Raw genomic sequence first — 18329 nt, forward strand, 5'->3', positions numbered from 1 at the left:
GTAATTTCAACGTGGAAATTCAGGCAATATTTGGTTGAGATGTTGATCAATGAGATTTCAGCCTTTATTCACCCACTCAAAAAGGACAGCCAGAAGTTTGTTTAATTCCCAATGTGTTATCACTATGGGCGGCAGGTAGCTTAGTGGTTAAGAGCGTTGTGCCAGTAACCGAAAGGTCGCTGGTTCTAATCCCCGAGCCGACTAGGTGAAAAATCTGTCGATGTGCCCTTGAGCAAGGCACTTAACCCTAATTGCTCCTGTAAGTCGCTCTGGATAAGAGCGTCTGCTAAATGACTAAAAATGTTTTTTTTTTTTTTTTTTATCTAAAAGCACAACCAAATTTCAATAGAAAAACAATGTCAGATTTTTGGTTTAGTTGTCATCTAAATGTGTTATCACTGCGCTTTCAACCATTTAAAAGCACAACAAAGTTAAAATGGGGATACAATGTCAGATATTTTTTATTTATACAACAATTTAATGTGTTATCACTGTGCTTCATCTAATAGCACAACCAAATGACCTGGATTGCAGTTGATATGACATTAAAAGTACATAGTGCAAGTGATCAATGCTGTTCGAGATTCTGCGCAGATTATTACAGCAACTGTGAAGATTTCTACAGACCTGCGACCTTTGCATGCTATGTTGAACATGCACACTTTCTATGTTTACATAAGCAGACATTTATAGTTACAGTAACCTCCAAATGTGGCCATGGATGTGTTGTGTTAATCATTTTAAGGTTGAATAAATACTGTTAAACTAGTTAAGATAGTGTTAAATTTTGGCGATTTACTGTATTACAAAAGTAATATTGAATTGTGTTTGGTTGACAACGTAACCAAATATCAACATTTAAAAGAGATATCTATTGCTTGGATAGTTTCATCTGAGCCACTGGCTTAATCCTATTCTTTCATTTGTATTTTTGGTTTAGTTGGAGACATGAATCCAACATATAATTTGTTAACTTGTCGACAAGTTCATAGGCTATTTACTGTATTGCAAAAGTGATACTGAATTGTGTTTGGTTGTCAATGCAACCAAAAATCATCATTTGAAGGAGATGTATATTTTGTGCCACTGACTTAGTCTGGTTTTAATTCCGGTTTCTCTACAAATTGATATGTTGGCTTCACGTCTGCATCTCAATCAAAAAATCAAAGTTAAAGAATAGGACTTTATTTAAAGTGCATTTAAAGTTTGATTTGATTTAGTCCAATTCTTTAACTTTTTTTGGTTGAGATGGAGAGGTGAATCCAACATGTTAATTATTAACCTGAATATTAAATTAGAAATCAACCAAAGCTTGAAACCCTAGGCCTATATGTAGTCTATTTTTAGTTGAACCCTGGGTTGAATTTAAAACAAAAGCTGTTGATGACTTCGCAAATGCTATATAGGCCTAAATAGTATCATCAATGATTTGACTTATAAAGTATGGTTACATTTCATTTGCTCTGTTAAACCTACCCTTTGGAATTACTTTGATAGCAACAGTGAATCTATTAAGTTATTAAGAGACCTCTCAACAATCATTCTCACGATAGCACATTGGTAGTAGTCAGTAACAAATACCAAAGCTAAGGAGGGCTGGGCTTGCTTAAAACCCTGGATGGGAGACCAAAACATGAATGAAGCTGTAGATAGATGAACTCTCCAGTAGGTGCTGCCCAGCCTACCTTTTTTTCCTGATAGTGGATATATATCGTTGTAGATCTGACGTTGTTTCAAAGGTAGAGATAAAGGCGAAAGAAACGCACACCTATTTAGGCGAGGTGCTGGCTGACGGCGTAAAACACTTCAAAAAGAAAAGGAAAGCCGCACACTCTAGGAGCTCAGATGCAATAATTTAATATCTTAATAAGGTTATTAAGATATTACATTATTGCATCTGAGCTCCTAGAGTGTGCGGCTTTCCTTTTCTTTTTGAGTTGTTTCAAAGGTACAAATTCAACATACAGTATGTTATACAAGGTTTGTCTATGTTGAAAATTGGTTACCATGAGGACATAATCCTGTGGTTGAAATTTCACCCTCAAAACAGTTGATGACCTTTTTCAAATCCAATGTATTTTCCACGTAGATTCCACGTCACAATACTTTGATAAATTACGTTGAAACAACGTTGATTCAACTAGTTTGTGCCCAGTGGGATACTTCCTAGCCTACTCTGAAATGTTTTACCAAATGTTATTCATTTCACCCCAAAGCATTTCCTTTGTAATTGTGGTTACATACTTCACATGCAGTCCTTTGTCCTTTTCAACCTTTGTGAAATGCAGAGCTGCATTAACAGCAGTCATTTCATTTCTGTTTGGGATAAATGCATAGTTCCATTTTGTCTGGAAGGGAGACTAATTCTAACTTGCATACTCCATCATGACTACTGCCAAGCTTATGATGTTCTAAACTGTGGTCAAAAACATTCCCCAAATGCATAGATCCAGAATTTCAGAGCCACTCAAAATAGCAGGGTAGATTCTCATAACTTTGTAAATGTAATGGATGGTTAGTAATTGGCATGGCAGAAATGTGTCTTATTTCCCTAAAATAAATCTAATGTTTCCCTTGGAAACATAGCACAATTCTGCAAGAGCACTGAATATTGTAGGTGTACAAACATTTTTACATTTTAGTCATTTTAGCAGACGCTCTTATCCAGAGCGACTTACAGTTAGTGAGTGCATACATTATTTTTTTATACTGGTCCCCCGTGGGAATCAAACCCACAACCCTGGCGTTGCAAACGCCATGCTCTACCAACTGAGCTACACCCCTGCCGGCCATTCCCTCCCCTACCCTGGGCCAATTGTGCGCCGCCCCATGGGTCTCCCGGTCGCGGCCGGTTACGACAGAGCCTGGATTCGAACCAGGATCTCTAGTGGCACAGCTAGCACTGCGCTGCAGTGCCTTAGACCACTGCGCCACTCGGGGACACAAACATTAGCATTCAGTCAACATGACTCACACAACTGAGTGCAAACCAAGTGATTTCAGTAGACAGGCCTGTAGTGTGATTATAATACCACTGAGCTGGGTTATATAAATCTCTCTTGTGTTGTTGAGGAGAGCCGTCTGCCTGCCTGTCCATCAGAGTGATGGAGCCACTAGAGCAGACGGGGAGAGGAGAGGAATTATGCACACCCAACATTTGCTCACAAGCTGGACAGAATAATATGCCCACAGAAACAAGATAAAATGTCTGTTCTGTTAGCGGCTTCCAAGTATGTATTATGAAAGATCACTGGAGCAGATTGCCCAGCAGAAGGAGCTCTCGGTGTGGCCGGTGCACACAGAGAGAGGGGGAAGGAGGGAGGAAGTGGGATCTGAAGTCCCATCCTTTCATTCTTCGAGGGCACTCAGCCACAGATGGTGGAAGAAAACACTCCATGGGGTCAGAGGGTAGAGGAGAGAGTCTCAGACACAAGTAGTCTGTCACGTACAGCCTCCTCTCCTCTCACAGCTATACATACGGTAGGGCCTATGTGTACTATACCAAAGTGGATGTTACTGCTCCCTCCCTAATCATGTAAAGTAGATACAGTACTTGTATGACAGGCCCTATTCCCAGGAGAACACTACTGCTACATACTGGAAGTGTATGACGCGAGTTCTCAGACTTTCTCCCATGGAAAGAGCCTTTAGTACTTAGGAGAGGCGCGCTGTGAATGCAAATGCATTTCAATCCATTATAGTGCATCTGTAACTGTGGCTCCTCTGATCGGAAGGGTGTCGGCCTTGGTAATCCAGTGCATATGGATCAGCATCGCAAGGCTTTACATACAAATAGGGAGACAGTTGGAGAGGCAGAGACAGCTACTACAGTGGATATAGAGCCAGAAACTAAGAGCTGCCTGCGGGTGTGTTAGTTGGGTAGAAGGAGAGAGATGGAGAGAAAGGCAGAGAGCTAGAAGCTGCTGGATTGAGTTAAGAGTAATAGCTGAGTGAAGTCATGCTGGCAGAGCAGAGCGTTCACTAGACGGAGCCAGCAGTCTCACTGGGAGAGAGACCAGCCAATAGGGGCAGAGCTAGAGCCTGCCAATCATCATAAATCCCCTCCCCTCACCAGGCACCGCTCCATCACTCACCTTCACTGGGATCTCACAGTGACTCACAGAACCAGTAGCCCCTTGTCCACCCACAGTTCCAGATGATAAACCTCCAGGAACTGTGTGTGTGTGAAGTGAGGTGTGCAACACACTGCAAACTGGGGCTTAAACCTCTCTCAGCCAGACTGCTAGAACATGCTGTACCCTAATGAGCGCACACTCACAAGGGAAGGGAGGTGTTTATTGGGTTCTTACCTCATTGTGGAAATAACATAGTCTTGCCCATATTCCTGTCTGAGGTTAACGGGCAACATCAGTCTCTCTGGCTCCCTCTCTCTCCCTTGGCTGGCTGTGAGAACTAGGCCCACTGGGACTCTCTCTCTCTCTCTCTCTGTGCTGCTGTACAGTGGTTGCTGATGATGATGATGATGATTATTATTATAATAATATGTGCCCCTGTGAGCAAGACAGAGAGAGTGTGTGTGTGTGATCCGCTCCAGCCCATTATGAGGAATGGTAGCACTATAAACTAACACTCAAAACCTGTACTGGTTTCCAAATTAAACAAATCCACATCCATCCCAGTGACCCACTAATGACTCAAGGCAAATTGAGAGATCTCAGATTTCTAACATATTAGCTATCGATAGTTGTGAGAATGCATTATATAATGTGGAAGTTCCTCCTGCATATTCTTTAACCTCTTAAGGATCTGAACCTTTTTTAAATTTAATTTTAACCTAAAATGACATACCCAAATCTAACTGCCTGTAGCTCAGGACCTGAAGCAAGGATATGCATATTATTGATACCATTTGAAAGGAAACACTTTGAAGTTTGTGGAAATGTGAAATTAATGTAGGAGAATATACTATATTCTATTTTGTTTCAACATCTTTGAAATGCAAGAGAAAGGCAACAACATAATATTGCAGTTTAGGCACAATTTAGATGTTGGTCACTAGATGGCAGCAGTGTGTGTGTGCACAGTTTCAGATTGATCCAGTGAAGCACTGCAATACTGGACTATTTTGTATCAAGTCTGCCCAAATGTGCCAAATTGGTCAATTGATACATTTTCAAGGACATAACTATAGAGAACATACAATAATGATATGGTAATACAAAAGGTAAGTTTACACACTCCCAGGAATGTCATACATGATGGATCATTAGCTTATACACTAACTTCCACACATCTAGATGGCCGGGTGGGGTGGGTGTGGAGCCAGAGACAGCAGGGGTTCAAAATGTAGAACCCAGTTCCTACATTTGAATATAAAAATGGATTTTATCAAACATAACTATGCTACATTTTATCGCTGGGACCTTTAGGATGACAAATCAGAGAAAGATTACTGAATGTAAGTACATTATTTACCTTCAGGAGGTGAATGTATCAAACCAGTTGCCGTTATAGGTTTTTTGTTGTTGTGCACTCTCCTCAAACAATAGCATGGTATTTCTTCACTGTAATAGCTACTGTAAATTGGACAGCGCAGTTAGATTAACAATAATTTAAGCTTTCTGCCCATATAAGACATGTCTATGTCCTGGAAAGTTTGCTGTTACTTACAACAGTCGTGCTAATCACATTAGCTCAACCGTCCCGTATACGGGACACCGATTCCGTAGAAACTTTACAGGACATAGACATGTTTTATATGGGCAAAAAGCTTAAATTCTTGTTAATCTAACAGCACTGTCCAATTTACAGTAGCTATTAGTGAAAAAATACCATGCTATTGTTTGAGGAGAGTGCACAACAACAAAAAACGTATCACAGCAACTGGTTTGATACATTCACCTCTGAAGGTAAATAATGTACTTACATTCAGTAACCTTGCTCTGATTTGTCATCCTAAGGGTCCCAGATATTTTTTTATTTTTATTTAACCTTTATTTAACCAGGTAAGCCAGTTGAGAACAAGTTCTCATTTACAACTGCGACCTGGCCAAGATAAAGCAAAGCATTGCGATAAAAACAACAACACAGTTACATATGGGGTAAAACAAAACAAACAGTCAAAAATACAACAGAAAATATATATATACAGTGTGTGCAAATGTAGCAAGTTATGGAGGTAAGGCAATAAATAGGTTATAGAGCAAAATAATTACAATTAGTATTAACACTGGAATGATAGATGTGCAAGAGATGATGTGCAAATAGAGATACTGGGGTGCAAATGAGCAAAATAAATAACAATATAGGGATGAGGTAGTTGGGTGGGCTAATTTCAGATGGGCTGTGTACAGGTGCAGTGATCGTTAAGGTGCTCTGACAACTGATGCTTAAAGTTAGTGAGGGAGATAAGAGTCTCCAGCTTCAGAGATTTTTGCAATTCGTTCCAGTCATTGGCAGCAGAGAACTGGAAGGAATGGCGGCCAAAGGAGGTGTTGGCTTTGGGGATGACCAGTGAGATATACCTGCTGGAGCGCAGACTACGGGTGGGTGCTGCTATGGTGAACAATGAGCTAAGATAAGGCGGGGATTTGCCTAGCAGTGATTTATAGATGGCCTGGAGCCAGTGGGTTTGACGACGAACATGTAATGAGGACCAGCCAACAAGAGCGTACAGGTCACAGTGGTGGGTAGTGTATGGGGCTTTGGTGACAAAACGGATGGCACTGTGATAGACTACATCCAATTTGCTGAGTAGAGTGCTGGAGGCTATTTTGTAAATGACATCGCTGAAGTCAAGGATCGGTAGGATAGTCAGTTTTACGAGGGCATGTTTGGCAGCATGAGTGAAGGAGGCTTTGTTGCGAAATAGGAAGCCGATTCTGGATTTAACTTTGGATTGGAGATTCTTAATGTGAGTCTGGAAGGATAGTTTACAGTCTAACCAGACACCTAGGTATTTGTAGTTGTCCACATACTCTAGGTCAGACCCGTCGAGAGTAGTGATTCTAGTCGGGTGGGCGGGTGCCAGCAGCGTTCGATTGAAGAGCATGCATTTAGTTTTACTAGTGTTTAAGAGCAGTTGGAGGCTACTGAAGGAGTGTTGTATGGCATTGAAGCTCGTTTGGAGGTTTGTTAACACAGTGTCCAATGAAGGGCCAGATGTATACAAAATGGTGTTGTCTGCGTAGAGGTGTATCTGAGAGTCACCAGCAGCAAGAGCGACATCATTGATATACACGGAGAAAAGAGTCGGCCCAAGAATTGAACCCTGTGGCACCCCCATAGAGACTGCCATAGGTCCAGACAACAGGCCCTCCGATTTGACACATTGAACTCTATCTGAGAAGTAGTTGGAGATAAAATGTAGCATAGTTATGTTTGATAAAATCCATTTTTATATTCAAATGTAGGAACTGGGTTCTACAGTTTGAACCCCTGCGGTCTCTGGTTCCACACCCACCCACCCCGCCCGGCCATCTAGATGTGTAAAAGTTAGTGTATAAGCTAATGATCCATTATGTATGACATTCCTGGGAGTGTGTAAACTTATATTTTGTATTACCATATCATTTTTGTATGTTCTCTATAGTTATGTACTTGAAAATCTATCAAATTGACCAATTCGGCACATTTGGGCAGACTTGATACAAAATAGTCCAGTATTGCAATGCTTCACTGGATCAATCTGAAACTTTGCACACACACTGCTGCCATCTAATGGCCAAAATCTAAATTGCGCCTAAACTGCAATATATTGTGGCCTTTCTCTTGCATTTCAAAGATGGAACAAAAAATTTATACAAAACGCATGTTGTTTTGTTTGTATTATCATTTACCAGATCTAATATGTTATATTCTCCTACATTAATTTCACATTTCCACAAACATTTCCACAAAACATTTCAAAGTGTTTCCTTTCAGGTGGTATCAAGAATATGCATATCCTTGCTTCAGGTCCTGAGCTACAGGCAGTTAGATTTGGGTATGTCATTTTAGGCAAAAATTTTAAAAAAGGGGTCAGATCTTTACGAGGTTAACAGATACATCCAGTATTTCCATATGTCTCACACTGAATAGTAGTGATTGGGGTGGAAATTATGTTTGACAATATCACATTATTTTTGCCCTGGTTGGCTGTACCTGCACCAAAATTCCAGTATTTTTCCTTCATAGCTTGTTCTCCAAAGTGTTTTCAGCACTTTTATTTCCATGATTGATCAAAACTCGTTTATCATGGGTCTTTCACCTCTCTGCAGCAGACATATGGTGGGCCATATGTTTGGAACATCAAATCGCAATAATATCACAGTATCGAATCACAATACATATAGAATCATGAGAATTGCAATACATATCGTATCGGTACCTAAGTATCTGTGCTAATATCGTATCGTGAGGTCCCCCATATCGTTAGGTCCCCCAGCCCTATTGAATAGGCTCTTTGTAATTCATGATGCCTCAGGTGCAATTCTTATATTCTACCACCAGATGGCACAAAGCATCAGTCTTGACCAGAAGGTGTCTCTACGCTCCACTTATATAAACTGCAACATGGCTTTGGGAACAGTACCAGAGGAAAATCTACTGACTCTTCAATCCAACGGTGATGTCAGCATGAAACGACTTTCCTTACTGTAACTGTTAACCACACACCACCTCTGAGTCACACAGATAGATACACACAGCAGATGAACAGCTCCTGTGTTTTTATTTTAATAGAAAAACAAAAAGTATTGAAAATCAAATTAAAAAGGAACGATCCAGTAATCATGACAGAAGCACAATCAGGGCTGTGTCTCCCAGGCAACCACACCTCTTTTCCTTTAAATCTCACTTCTTAGTCCATGAAAAGGCTGTGTGTGTTTGTGTGTGTGTGTTTGTGTGTGTGTCAACAGAGGGTGACTCCACTCTGCCAGTAAGCGTCAATACTGCTGAGTTGAAGAGAAGCGGCGACTGAGCTACCAATGCAGAAGAAAGAGCAATAAACACTGCAGGTGGACATGAATAAGTCCAGCAGCAGAAAGCAACCAACCCACAGCTGCTGGTTCCAACATTCACCCAAACCCCTCAACATCACAGCCTATCGACATACTTACATAACACTCGGCTAATGAAATGACAGGAATAAAATGGCATATGTGTGTGTATGCGTCTATCTGAGTTTGTCTGTCCGTATGAGTGTGTGTCTGTGTCTGAATGTATGAGTGTGTACTTGTGGGTCTGCATCTATGAATATGAAGGTGAGTGTGTGTTTCACATAGTCAAGGTCTGGTATAGTAGCGTTGAGGGTATATTTAAGAGGACAGGTTGTCTAGCAACACAGAAGCTCTGACCTATAGAGCTGCAGCCTGCAGGAGGTGATTCACTATGATAGAAGCCAAATTAAAAAAACATGAAAATAAAATAAAAATAATTAACTGGATGAACATAATAAAAAAAGTCCTTCAAAAAGGCAGGAGTTCAGAGTTTCAAAATAAGCCACTCACTGACTCTTCTTTCTCTTATTAAAATATCTAGATTTTTCTTTTCCCCCCCCTCCCTTCCTTCCCTCTGTCTGGCCCACTGCAGCAACGAGCCTCCGTTGTCTGATGGGGGCTGGTGGGGGTTATGGAAGTGACCCCCTTCCCCAGCACCCCTCTATCTCTATCCACATCTCTGCTCCTCGCAGGTGAAGCACAACAGCCAGGGCCATTGAAGGTAGAAACCAGGAGGGTGTCTCCCAGACTCCAACTCCCATAATGCTCGTTCCTCTTCCGTTTGTCCTCCTTCTCCATGTTGTAGTCATGAGGGGGTGGTATACACAGAGCTGGACCAGGGTCCACAGAACAGTTCACTGGGGTGGTAGTTGGGGTAGAGGGAAGGGTTTCTCCATAGTCCTGCGGGGGAGCAGGCACACTGGCATGGCTACAGTGAGTCCACATGTCTGTCTGTATGTCTCCTCATTCGTCTCTCCCTCCAGTAATTCACTCAGGGGCCCAATGGGACGACAGCCAGTCTGAGAATAGCTTGCCCTCTCTCTCACACATACACGCAAAAAACCTACATGCTCACACAGACACATACAGAATCACATACAAAGGCAGTCGAACATACATAGACACACACAACATACAAACACTGATTCAGTCTAACATGCACACACACACACTCTGGGAGGCTCTCTGTAGGGGGTTGAGTCGGGGGCCTGTTAGCTATGTCCCATCCTCTGCCTCTTCTTCCTCTGAACAGTAATCCTGTCCCTGTGGGCACACACCACAGATGAGAGAGGGATGAAACAGAGAAGACAGTGATGAGAGGGAGGACAGATAGCATCTCCGTAGGATAAATGGAGAGGATAGAGAAGACAGGGGTGAGGTTGATAGGAATAAAGTAGTCTTTTAAAGTCCTAATCTGGATGTATCTCAACTTGAAGTATTTCCTGCCTGTCAGAGCTGGCTTTTAGCAGCCCCAAATCTCACAGGATACCGTCTCTTTAAATGTTCAGGCCCTGCTGCCCAGTCCCTCCCTCCCTCCCTCCCTCTCTTCCGCCCCTCACCTTCTCAATCTTCTCATCCAGCATCCTGAAGAACTCCTGCTGGCTCTCTGACGTGTGGATACTGTGAAAGAAAGGAAGAGAGTGAGAACGAGGGAGCGAAATAAAGAGTGAGAACGAGAGTGAGGGATTGAGAAAGAGAATGAAGGAGGAAGTTAGACAGGGAGGAAACGGGAGGCAACAAACACCACTAGAATTTTCCATTACACCCCCCACACAGGACACACACACACACACACACACACACACACACACAGTTCTAAACCCCCGCTTCGGCAAGAGCCTTCGTGGTTGTGGAGGAATTTGAATAATCATTTTATGGAGTGCTCCCACAAAGTATATAATCCAAAAGCAAACTAAATACAGCTACAGCACCCATGCTAATCCACACAGAAATAGAGCCACATTACACGTCTGGAAACAAAAGACACTAACCACTCAGGTCCACTACAGTGATAACAACACACTGCTTTAAATCACACTGCCTGATACCATTTATGAATACATATAAAAGCGCAGCAATGATTGTTAAGTAACACCAATGACTAGCTGATAACACGTGCACGCAGACTCACACAGCGTTATTACAGACATTTTATTACACACACTTTGTCTCACACACACACTCTGTCATACACACAAACATGTTATCACTCACTTTGTCCTGTTGGCGTTGGCTCCAGAGCCTTCTTTGTGTGGTTTTCCCCTGTACTGTAAAGAGCTCTTCTCCTGAAACACACAAAAACACACAGATCAGCTCATAGCCCAGAGACTATACACAGAGCCCTCCGAACCCCATCCTGCCCATGTAGTAGGCCAGAGGCTGGGGAGAGAAAAGATACCTGCCCCCTGCCAGCCAGGGCCCTAAGGTTGGAAACATCCGTACCCTGCTGTGTTGTGTGTCACTATGGCTAAGGGGAGTGACAGGTCTGTGGCTGGAGGTAAGAGTTGCCTGGCCCAGCTGTGACCCTAAGGCTGGGGATGGAGAGGCTGCCTACCCCTGCTGCTGGAGCCTTGGAGCTGGGAAGAGACAGGCTGCCATGTAGGCCCTGTGCAGGAGAGCCTGGTCTGCTCTGCTCTTGCCTGGATCCAGACACTGGCTGGGATGCTAAGAGGCTGGAGGCCAGTGGGACTGACCAGGGGGAAAACCTCCTCACCGGCCTGGATCATTAGAGGTGCTGGCTGTGCTTTGGAGGAGCATGGCATGCCAAGGTTTTAGTGTGTCTTAAACTAGGAGCTGCCCTCTCCTCAGGCTTTAGATCACCCTGCTACTGCGTATGCTCACTACAAGAATTCATGGATATGCAGCGTCACACATAAATCTGTTTGGTTGTGTGTGTGCACTTTGACTCTGCAGGATTAAATGTGCGTCTGTGAGAAACGGTCCCCTGTGAGTACTTTTCGTTAAGCTTTCTAAAAATAGTAAGTCACTTCTGAAAATGACATTTGTTCTCCTGCATGTTTTAAGCCAGCTACTATGATGATGGCAGCACAGTCACAACAATGGTGGAATAAAGAGACACTGAAATGACAATCAATAGGAGGGTAGGACTTTCATTTCTCTCCAGTTTTGATTCCTTTCCTTCAATTGTTACCTCATCCAAAAGGGTGTGCACCTTTTCTGGTTATTTTACAGTGTTTGTAGGAAATAATAAATCGTAGCTATTGCTCACAAAATGTAGGCCATGAAGGAGAGGAGCAGGTTTAAACAGCCTTTAGTGAAACTCCCACATTCCATACACGCCAACACGTTGTCTCTACCTGCTCGGGAGGCACCATGGCTGTGTGTGTGTGTTTTCATTTTCATTTGTGTGTAGTGTGAGTGTGTGTGCATGGGGGGGGGGGGGGGCTTCTGTGTACGTGTGCATTTAGCACAAACACCGTCTGTTTGCATGTGTTGATGGAATGTCAAAGAGGACTGTGTGTTTTCTATGTGTGTTGATGGACAGTCAGAGACTGTGTGTGTGTGTGTGTGGGGTCGTTCCTCTCTCACCAGGTTCTCCTGGTTGCGTGCATTCACCCGGTCCTCCTCTCCACGCATGTACTTCACCTCCTCCACTCCCTTCATCTTGTACTCGTCTGTATGGAGAGAGAAAAAACGGAGAGAGAGTAGTTAGATAAATAAATAACTAACTACTCCTGCATACGTGTGGCACTGCAAATACACACAGAGAGAACCCCACCCAACAGTTGACAGAAAAAAAACAGTGAACTATATTCCTGAGTAGATGACCACGGTTTTCTGATAAAGCAGCACACACACACACACCCCGAAACACAAAGACACACTGCACGCTAATAAAACACACTGCACGCCCTGTCTTATCAGCTCCATTTGGTGTATTTTGCCCTTTCACTGAAATAGACTCATCAGACTGATATGAGGGAGTGGGAGGGAGGGAAAGGCACCTGCCATGTGTAGTCAGTCTATCTGAAATGTCTCTGCAGCCTGTATACTGTTCTACTCCTCTTCCTCTCACCGCCCCACTCACTCTGTTAATCTCTCTCCTTCTCACATGGTCTCACTCTATTCCTCTCACTGTCCCACTCACTCTGTTAATCTCTCTCCTTCTCACATGGTCTCACTCTATTCCTCTCACTGTCCCACTCACTCTGTTAATCTCTCTCCTTCTCACATGGTCTCACTCACTCTATCCTCTCTTCGACTGTCTCTGTGCTTCAGTCCCTCTGAGATGCAGCCGCAGTATCCTCCCTGACACCTGTATCACCCGTGTGTGTGTGTGTGTGTGTGTGTGTGTGTGTGTGTGTGTGTGTGTGTGTGTGTCACACTGTGCGTCATCAGTGTGTGAAAGACATCAACATCAGATCAGACAACCTAGAGGGCAGACAGGCCTAACTATGAGGAGAGATGGGGGATGTGGGGGGATAGAGATGGAGAGAAAGAAAGAGGGAGCGTTGTTTTCTCTACTGCTGCCTGCCTGGGGAATGTAAACATGCCAGAGCAAAGCAGCCCGTCTGAACACGCCTACACACACTACCTCAAACAACACACAGTGAATCAACCATCAGTCACTGTGGCTTAGTAACAGAGACAGGTAACAGGAGAATAAATGACTAACACCGAGCAGACATTAAAGGCACATAAACACATTAAGAGTGAGCCTATAAGGACAAAGAAAAATGACTATATTTCATGGATAATTATTTTGAATCTATTCACATCGGTCTTCTTTTAGCCTGGTCCCAGATCTGTACAGGTATGTGCTTGTATGGCATGACAATAACAATGACAGTCAGTTGGCTAAAGCACATAGAGATCTGGGACCAGGTTGCCTACATTTGTCCATATTGGAGAGGATGTGTATCAGTGAGTGTGCGTCTCCACTGGCACTGACTGTGACAGACGACGGAGTGAAACAGAGATCGTCATTTCCACTGAGGCGACAGGGCTGCTTGCTTCGTCATGATGATGATAGGGCCATTTTAGGGACAGAGACAGAGAGAGCAATTCTATTTTGAGAAAAAGTGATTCTCTAATGTGGACGTCTTTCTCATTAGGCGCTGGAGCTCTGTGTCGACCTTTAAGAGCTGACAGAGTGACTGTGTGTCAGATGCAACTAGTGTGTGTGTGTGTGTGTGTGAGTCAGTTGAGCATGAGTGTGTGTCCATTTGAGTGCACAAGTGTGCATCCATTCCCAGTCAGGCTGAGTGGAGTGGTCAGGGCAGGCTGTGTCACTCTCTCCGTCCTTCAGTCTGCCAGTCAGAGCCTCCTGCCTGGCCAGGCTGCCTGGCTCCCACCCAGCTCAAACTCTGTCTCCATAGGACCTAAGCAGACATGACATTTACACTGACCCTGCCCTGCCTGGTAGAGAACGACCGATAATCGTCCGAGCCGATATATTGGGCCGCTATTAGCCTTTTCTAGTCTATCGGCCCTTCTCTAGTCCCTCTACATAGCAAAACTGTTGCTATGCCAGCCACCACTCACCGCCTGAGCCACGAGCACAATGCAGAGGAATGTCTAGCTGGGAAATATCAGCAGCAAGCAGCAAGCTAGCTCATTCTACAACAGAAAGGTGCAGTATTGAGAAACTGATTAACTGACACAGTGAACAAAATCGAACTCCTGTTGCAAATATTAGTTACGTTTAATTCACTAATAATAAAGGCTCGTGCCGACGTGCCTGGACATGCATGCAATAACAAAGCTAGCTAGCTAAGCAGATTGCTAACAGGTCACATAGCTAAGATTACAGATAACTAACCCTTTCATCTGTTGTGTTAGCTACTGTAGCTAGCTATATTAGCTAATATGCTAGCTAGCTGGCTAGATAAACATGGTGCTAAGATATCAGATAGGAGCTAATAGCCAATGTAGCTAGCTAACGTTAGCTGGTTATCGTTTTGAACATGCACAATTTTTCGCCAATGAGCCATCTGACTTGCGGTGTAACCACAGAGTTTCTAAACCTTTTTGGTGTAATGCTATTTTACTGGTGTGCTGATTTGATCAGCCGCAATCATATCCGTAAATTGAAAGTTTATAGTCGGATTAGATGATTGTCGTAATAGGGAAACAAAGTGTTTTAAAATGCCTAAATAAAGGTTGGCAATAAGTTTAACTCAAGTACATTCAGAGACTTGTCCCGAAGCCACTCCTGCGTTGTCTTGGCTGTGTGCTTAGGGTTGTCGTCTTGTTGGAAGGTGAACCTTCGCCCCCAGTCTGAGGTCCTGAGTGCTCTGGAGCAGGTTTTCATCAAGGATCTCTCTGTACTTTGCTCCGTTCATCTTTCCCTCGATCCTGACTAGTCTCCCAGTCCCTGTCGCTGAAAAACTTCCCCACAGACTTATGCTGCCACCACCATGCTTCACCGCAGGGATGGTGCCAGGTTTCCTCCAGACGTGACGCTTGGCATTCAGGCCAAATAGTTCAATCTTGGTTTCATCAGACCAGAGAATCTTGTTTCTCATGGTCTGAGAGTCCTTTAGGTGCCTTTTGGCAAACTCCAAGCGGGCTGTCATGTGCCTTTTACTGAGGAGTGGCTTCCGTCTGGCTACTCTACCATAAAGGCCTGATTGATGGAGTGCTGCAGAGATGGGAAAACCTTCCAGAAGGACAACCATCTCCACAGAGGAACTCTGGAGCTCTGTCAGAGTGTCCATTAGGCTCTTGGTCATCTCCCTGACCAAGACCCTTCTTCCCCGATTGCTCAGTTTGGCTGGGCGGCCAGCTCTAGGAAGACTCTTGGTGGTTCAAAACTTATTCAATTTAAGAATGATGGAGGCCACTGTGTTCTTGGGGACCTTCAATGCTGCAGACATTTTTTGGTACCCTTCCCAAGATCTGTGCCTCGACGCAATGCTGTCTCGGAGCTCTACGGACAATTCCTTCGACCTCATGGCTTGGTTTTTGCTCTGACATGCACTGTCAACTGTGTGTGCCTTTCGAAATCATGTCCAATCAACTTAATTTACCACGGGTGGCCTCCAATCAAGTTGTAGAAACATCTCAAGGATGGTCAAAGGAAACAGGATGCACCTGAGCTCAATTTCGAGTCTCCTAGCAAAGGGTCTGAATACTTATGTAAATAAGGTATTTCTGTTTTTTATTTTTAATACATTTACAAAAGTTTCAAAAAAATCTGTTTTATCGCTTCCTCATTATGGGGTATTGTGTGTAGATTGATGAGGAAAACAATTAATTTTTTAAATCAATTTTAGAATAAGGCTGTAACATAACAAAATGTGGAAAAAGGGAAGGGGTCTGAATACTTTCCGAATGCACTGCATCTGTGACCATCAGATGCATGTCTGTATTCCCAGTCATGTGAAATCCGTAGATTAGGGCCTAATTAATTAATTAATTAATTTAAGTTCACTGATTTCCTTATATGAACTGTAACTCAGTAAAATCGTAGAAATTGTTGCGTTCATTTTTTATCAGTGTAAAATCAGTTAGATCCGTTCTGAATTACATAATGTAGTGAGCTGCGTGACGCTTCATATTTCATTTGCAGTTCTGAATGTCGATACAACAACAGGCCAATAGCGACTATATTTACACTACAATGCAACTAATACGCCCACTCACAACAGTCTGGCCAACTACAAATCAAATCGTTAAATTGCAACATGACAACAAGTGACGTGCTAAAACAAAAAAATAAGGCAACACACTTCTTCAGAAAGTGTTGCCATTTCCTCTCTTTTCCCCAGTGTTTGTGTAAGGGAGCTCAGCCTTTCCTGTTATTGTGTGTGTGAGTAAGTAAGGTAACGATGGACGGAGGAGGGGAGGGAGCCGTGACCAAATGCTGCGATAGGGGAGAGAGGAAGAGATGGAGAGGAAGGAAAGGGAGGGAGTCGTTGAAGCGGCCGGGGAGGACATGGAGAAGAAGGAGAGAGATGGTTTAATACGGAGAAAGAGAGAGAGGAAGGAAGGAAGGAAGGAAGGAAGGAAGGAAGGAAGGAAGGAAAGGAGGAAGGCAAGAAAGTGAAGCCTTGGAGAGGAAAGGGAGGAGGAGATGCAGATGAACCGAGAAGGGAAAAAGAGAATCTTTAACCCACGTCATCTTCCTCTCTCAAGGAATATTTCCCCTCCTCCTCCAATCAATTGTCACGATGCAGCCATTCCTTAAAAAAAGAGGAATGACTAATAGAGGGAAGGATGGAGTGAGAGGGGGAGAGTCAGAAAGAAAGTCAAAAGGAGAGAGGGACAGAGGAATGAGAGAGGCACAAAGAAGGTCAGACCAATGACTGTATGTGTCCAACAGAGAGAGGGAGGATAGAGAGTAATAGAGGGAGGGATAGAGTGATAGAGAACGAGAGAGATCGAGGGAGGAATATAGTAATAGAGAGGGAGAACAGACCGAGGCCTCCCGTGGCTCGTCATCTGCCATTTCCTGTGTGGTTATTCCAGCGTGTTGCTCCTAATTCTTAATCTGTCTCCAATCCCTCATCCTCTCTCCCTCTCTCTAAACCTAGCCACAGCACCCAGCAAGCAGCTATAATTGATGCTGTTAACTAGATACACTTTCTTAACCCTCTCTCTCAATGTCCAAGCTCTAAAAGTACTAAGAGGACACACAACACCAAAACCACTCAGCTATCCTAGAGGCTACTGCACCAAGTAATTTTTGCACAGGTGGGAGGAAGAGAAATAAAATGGGTAACATGACACTAATATTGCCTTTTTCTCAAATCTGCACTGCCCGTGTCGGAAACTTGGCATTCATTAATAAAATGTATAGCCAGATGTACTCATTTAAAAAAGTCAGACTAGAGGTGAAATTGTCAAGCCGCCCATGTAGAATAAAGATTGGGTATAGAGTGAGACTAGAGGAGAGGTAATACAGGTAACATAGCCAGCAGGCCAGTGTGTGTGGAGTGGACATGGAGTAGATGGATTACAGGAAGGATATCGTGTAAATCTATTTCTATGGGATATCCTACAGATGGGGAGGATGTTTTACAGGTAAAGGTAGCCTGGTCAGCAGCTGGCGTAGAGTGTAAAGATATTAGACAGGCAGGTGTATATAAACATGGCTACAGGTGCGGCTGGAGTGTAGAGTGTGCACTGTATGATACTGTGTGCTGACTGATGAAAAGGTCTCTGTTGCTGTAGGCCTTGCCCCGGCCCTCCTCATCGCTAGTGTGTGTGTGTGTGTGTGTGTGTGTGTGTGTGTGTGTGTGTGTGTGTGTGTGTGAGAGATGTACTGACCGGTGAAGAGGTCTCCGTTGCTGTAGGCCTTGCCCCGGCCCTCCTCATCGCTGGGCACGGCCGACACCTGCTTAGCAGAGGTGCAGCCCATCGCCTCACTCTCTGGCTCCTCTCCACATCGCACTCTCACCTAGAGACGGATAGAGAAGAGAGAGG

General features: G+C 43.7%; 1 protein-coding gene across 1 annotated transcript in view; it reads right to left on the minus strand.

Annotated features, from left to right (window-relative positions):
* Positions 1-8654: 8654 nt before the first annotated feature.
* Positions 8655-18329, minus strand: part of LOC311131564 (uncharacterized protein C1orf21 homolog) — a 41811-nt gene continuing 32136 nt past the window's right edge. Inside the window, exons 2-6 of the mRNA XM_084164621.1 lie at positions 18174-18303; positions 12489-12574; positions 11154-11224; positions 10499-10559; positions 8655-10202 (exon numbers count right to left, since the gene is read on the minus strand). Coding sequence (XP_084020747.1) covers positions 10155-10202; positions 10499-10559; positions 11154-11224; positions 12489-12574; positions 18174-18264 — 357 coding nt within the window. The 5' untranslated portion in view covers positions 18265-18303 and the 3' untranslated portion in view covers positions 8655-10154. The remainder of the gene's footprint in view (positions 10203-10498; positions 10560-11153; positions 11225-12488; positions 12575-18173; positions 18304-18329) is intronic.

Source organism: Coregonus lavaretus (assembly GCF_964263955.1).
Source record: "Coregonus lavaretus genome assembly, chromosome: 6".
In the NCBI taxonomy this organism is placed as follows: Eukaryota; Metazoa; Chordata; class Actinopteri; order Salmoniformes; family Salmonidae; genus Coregonus; species Coregonus lavaretus.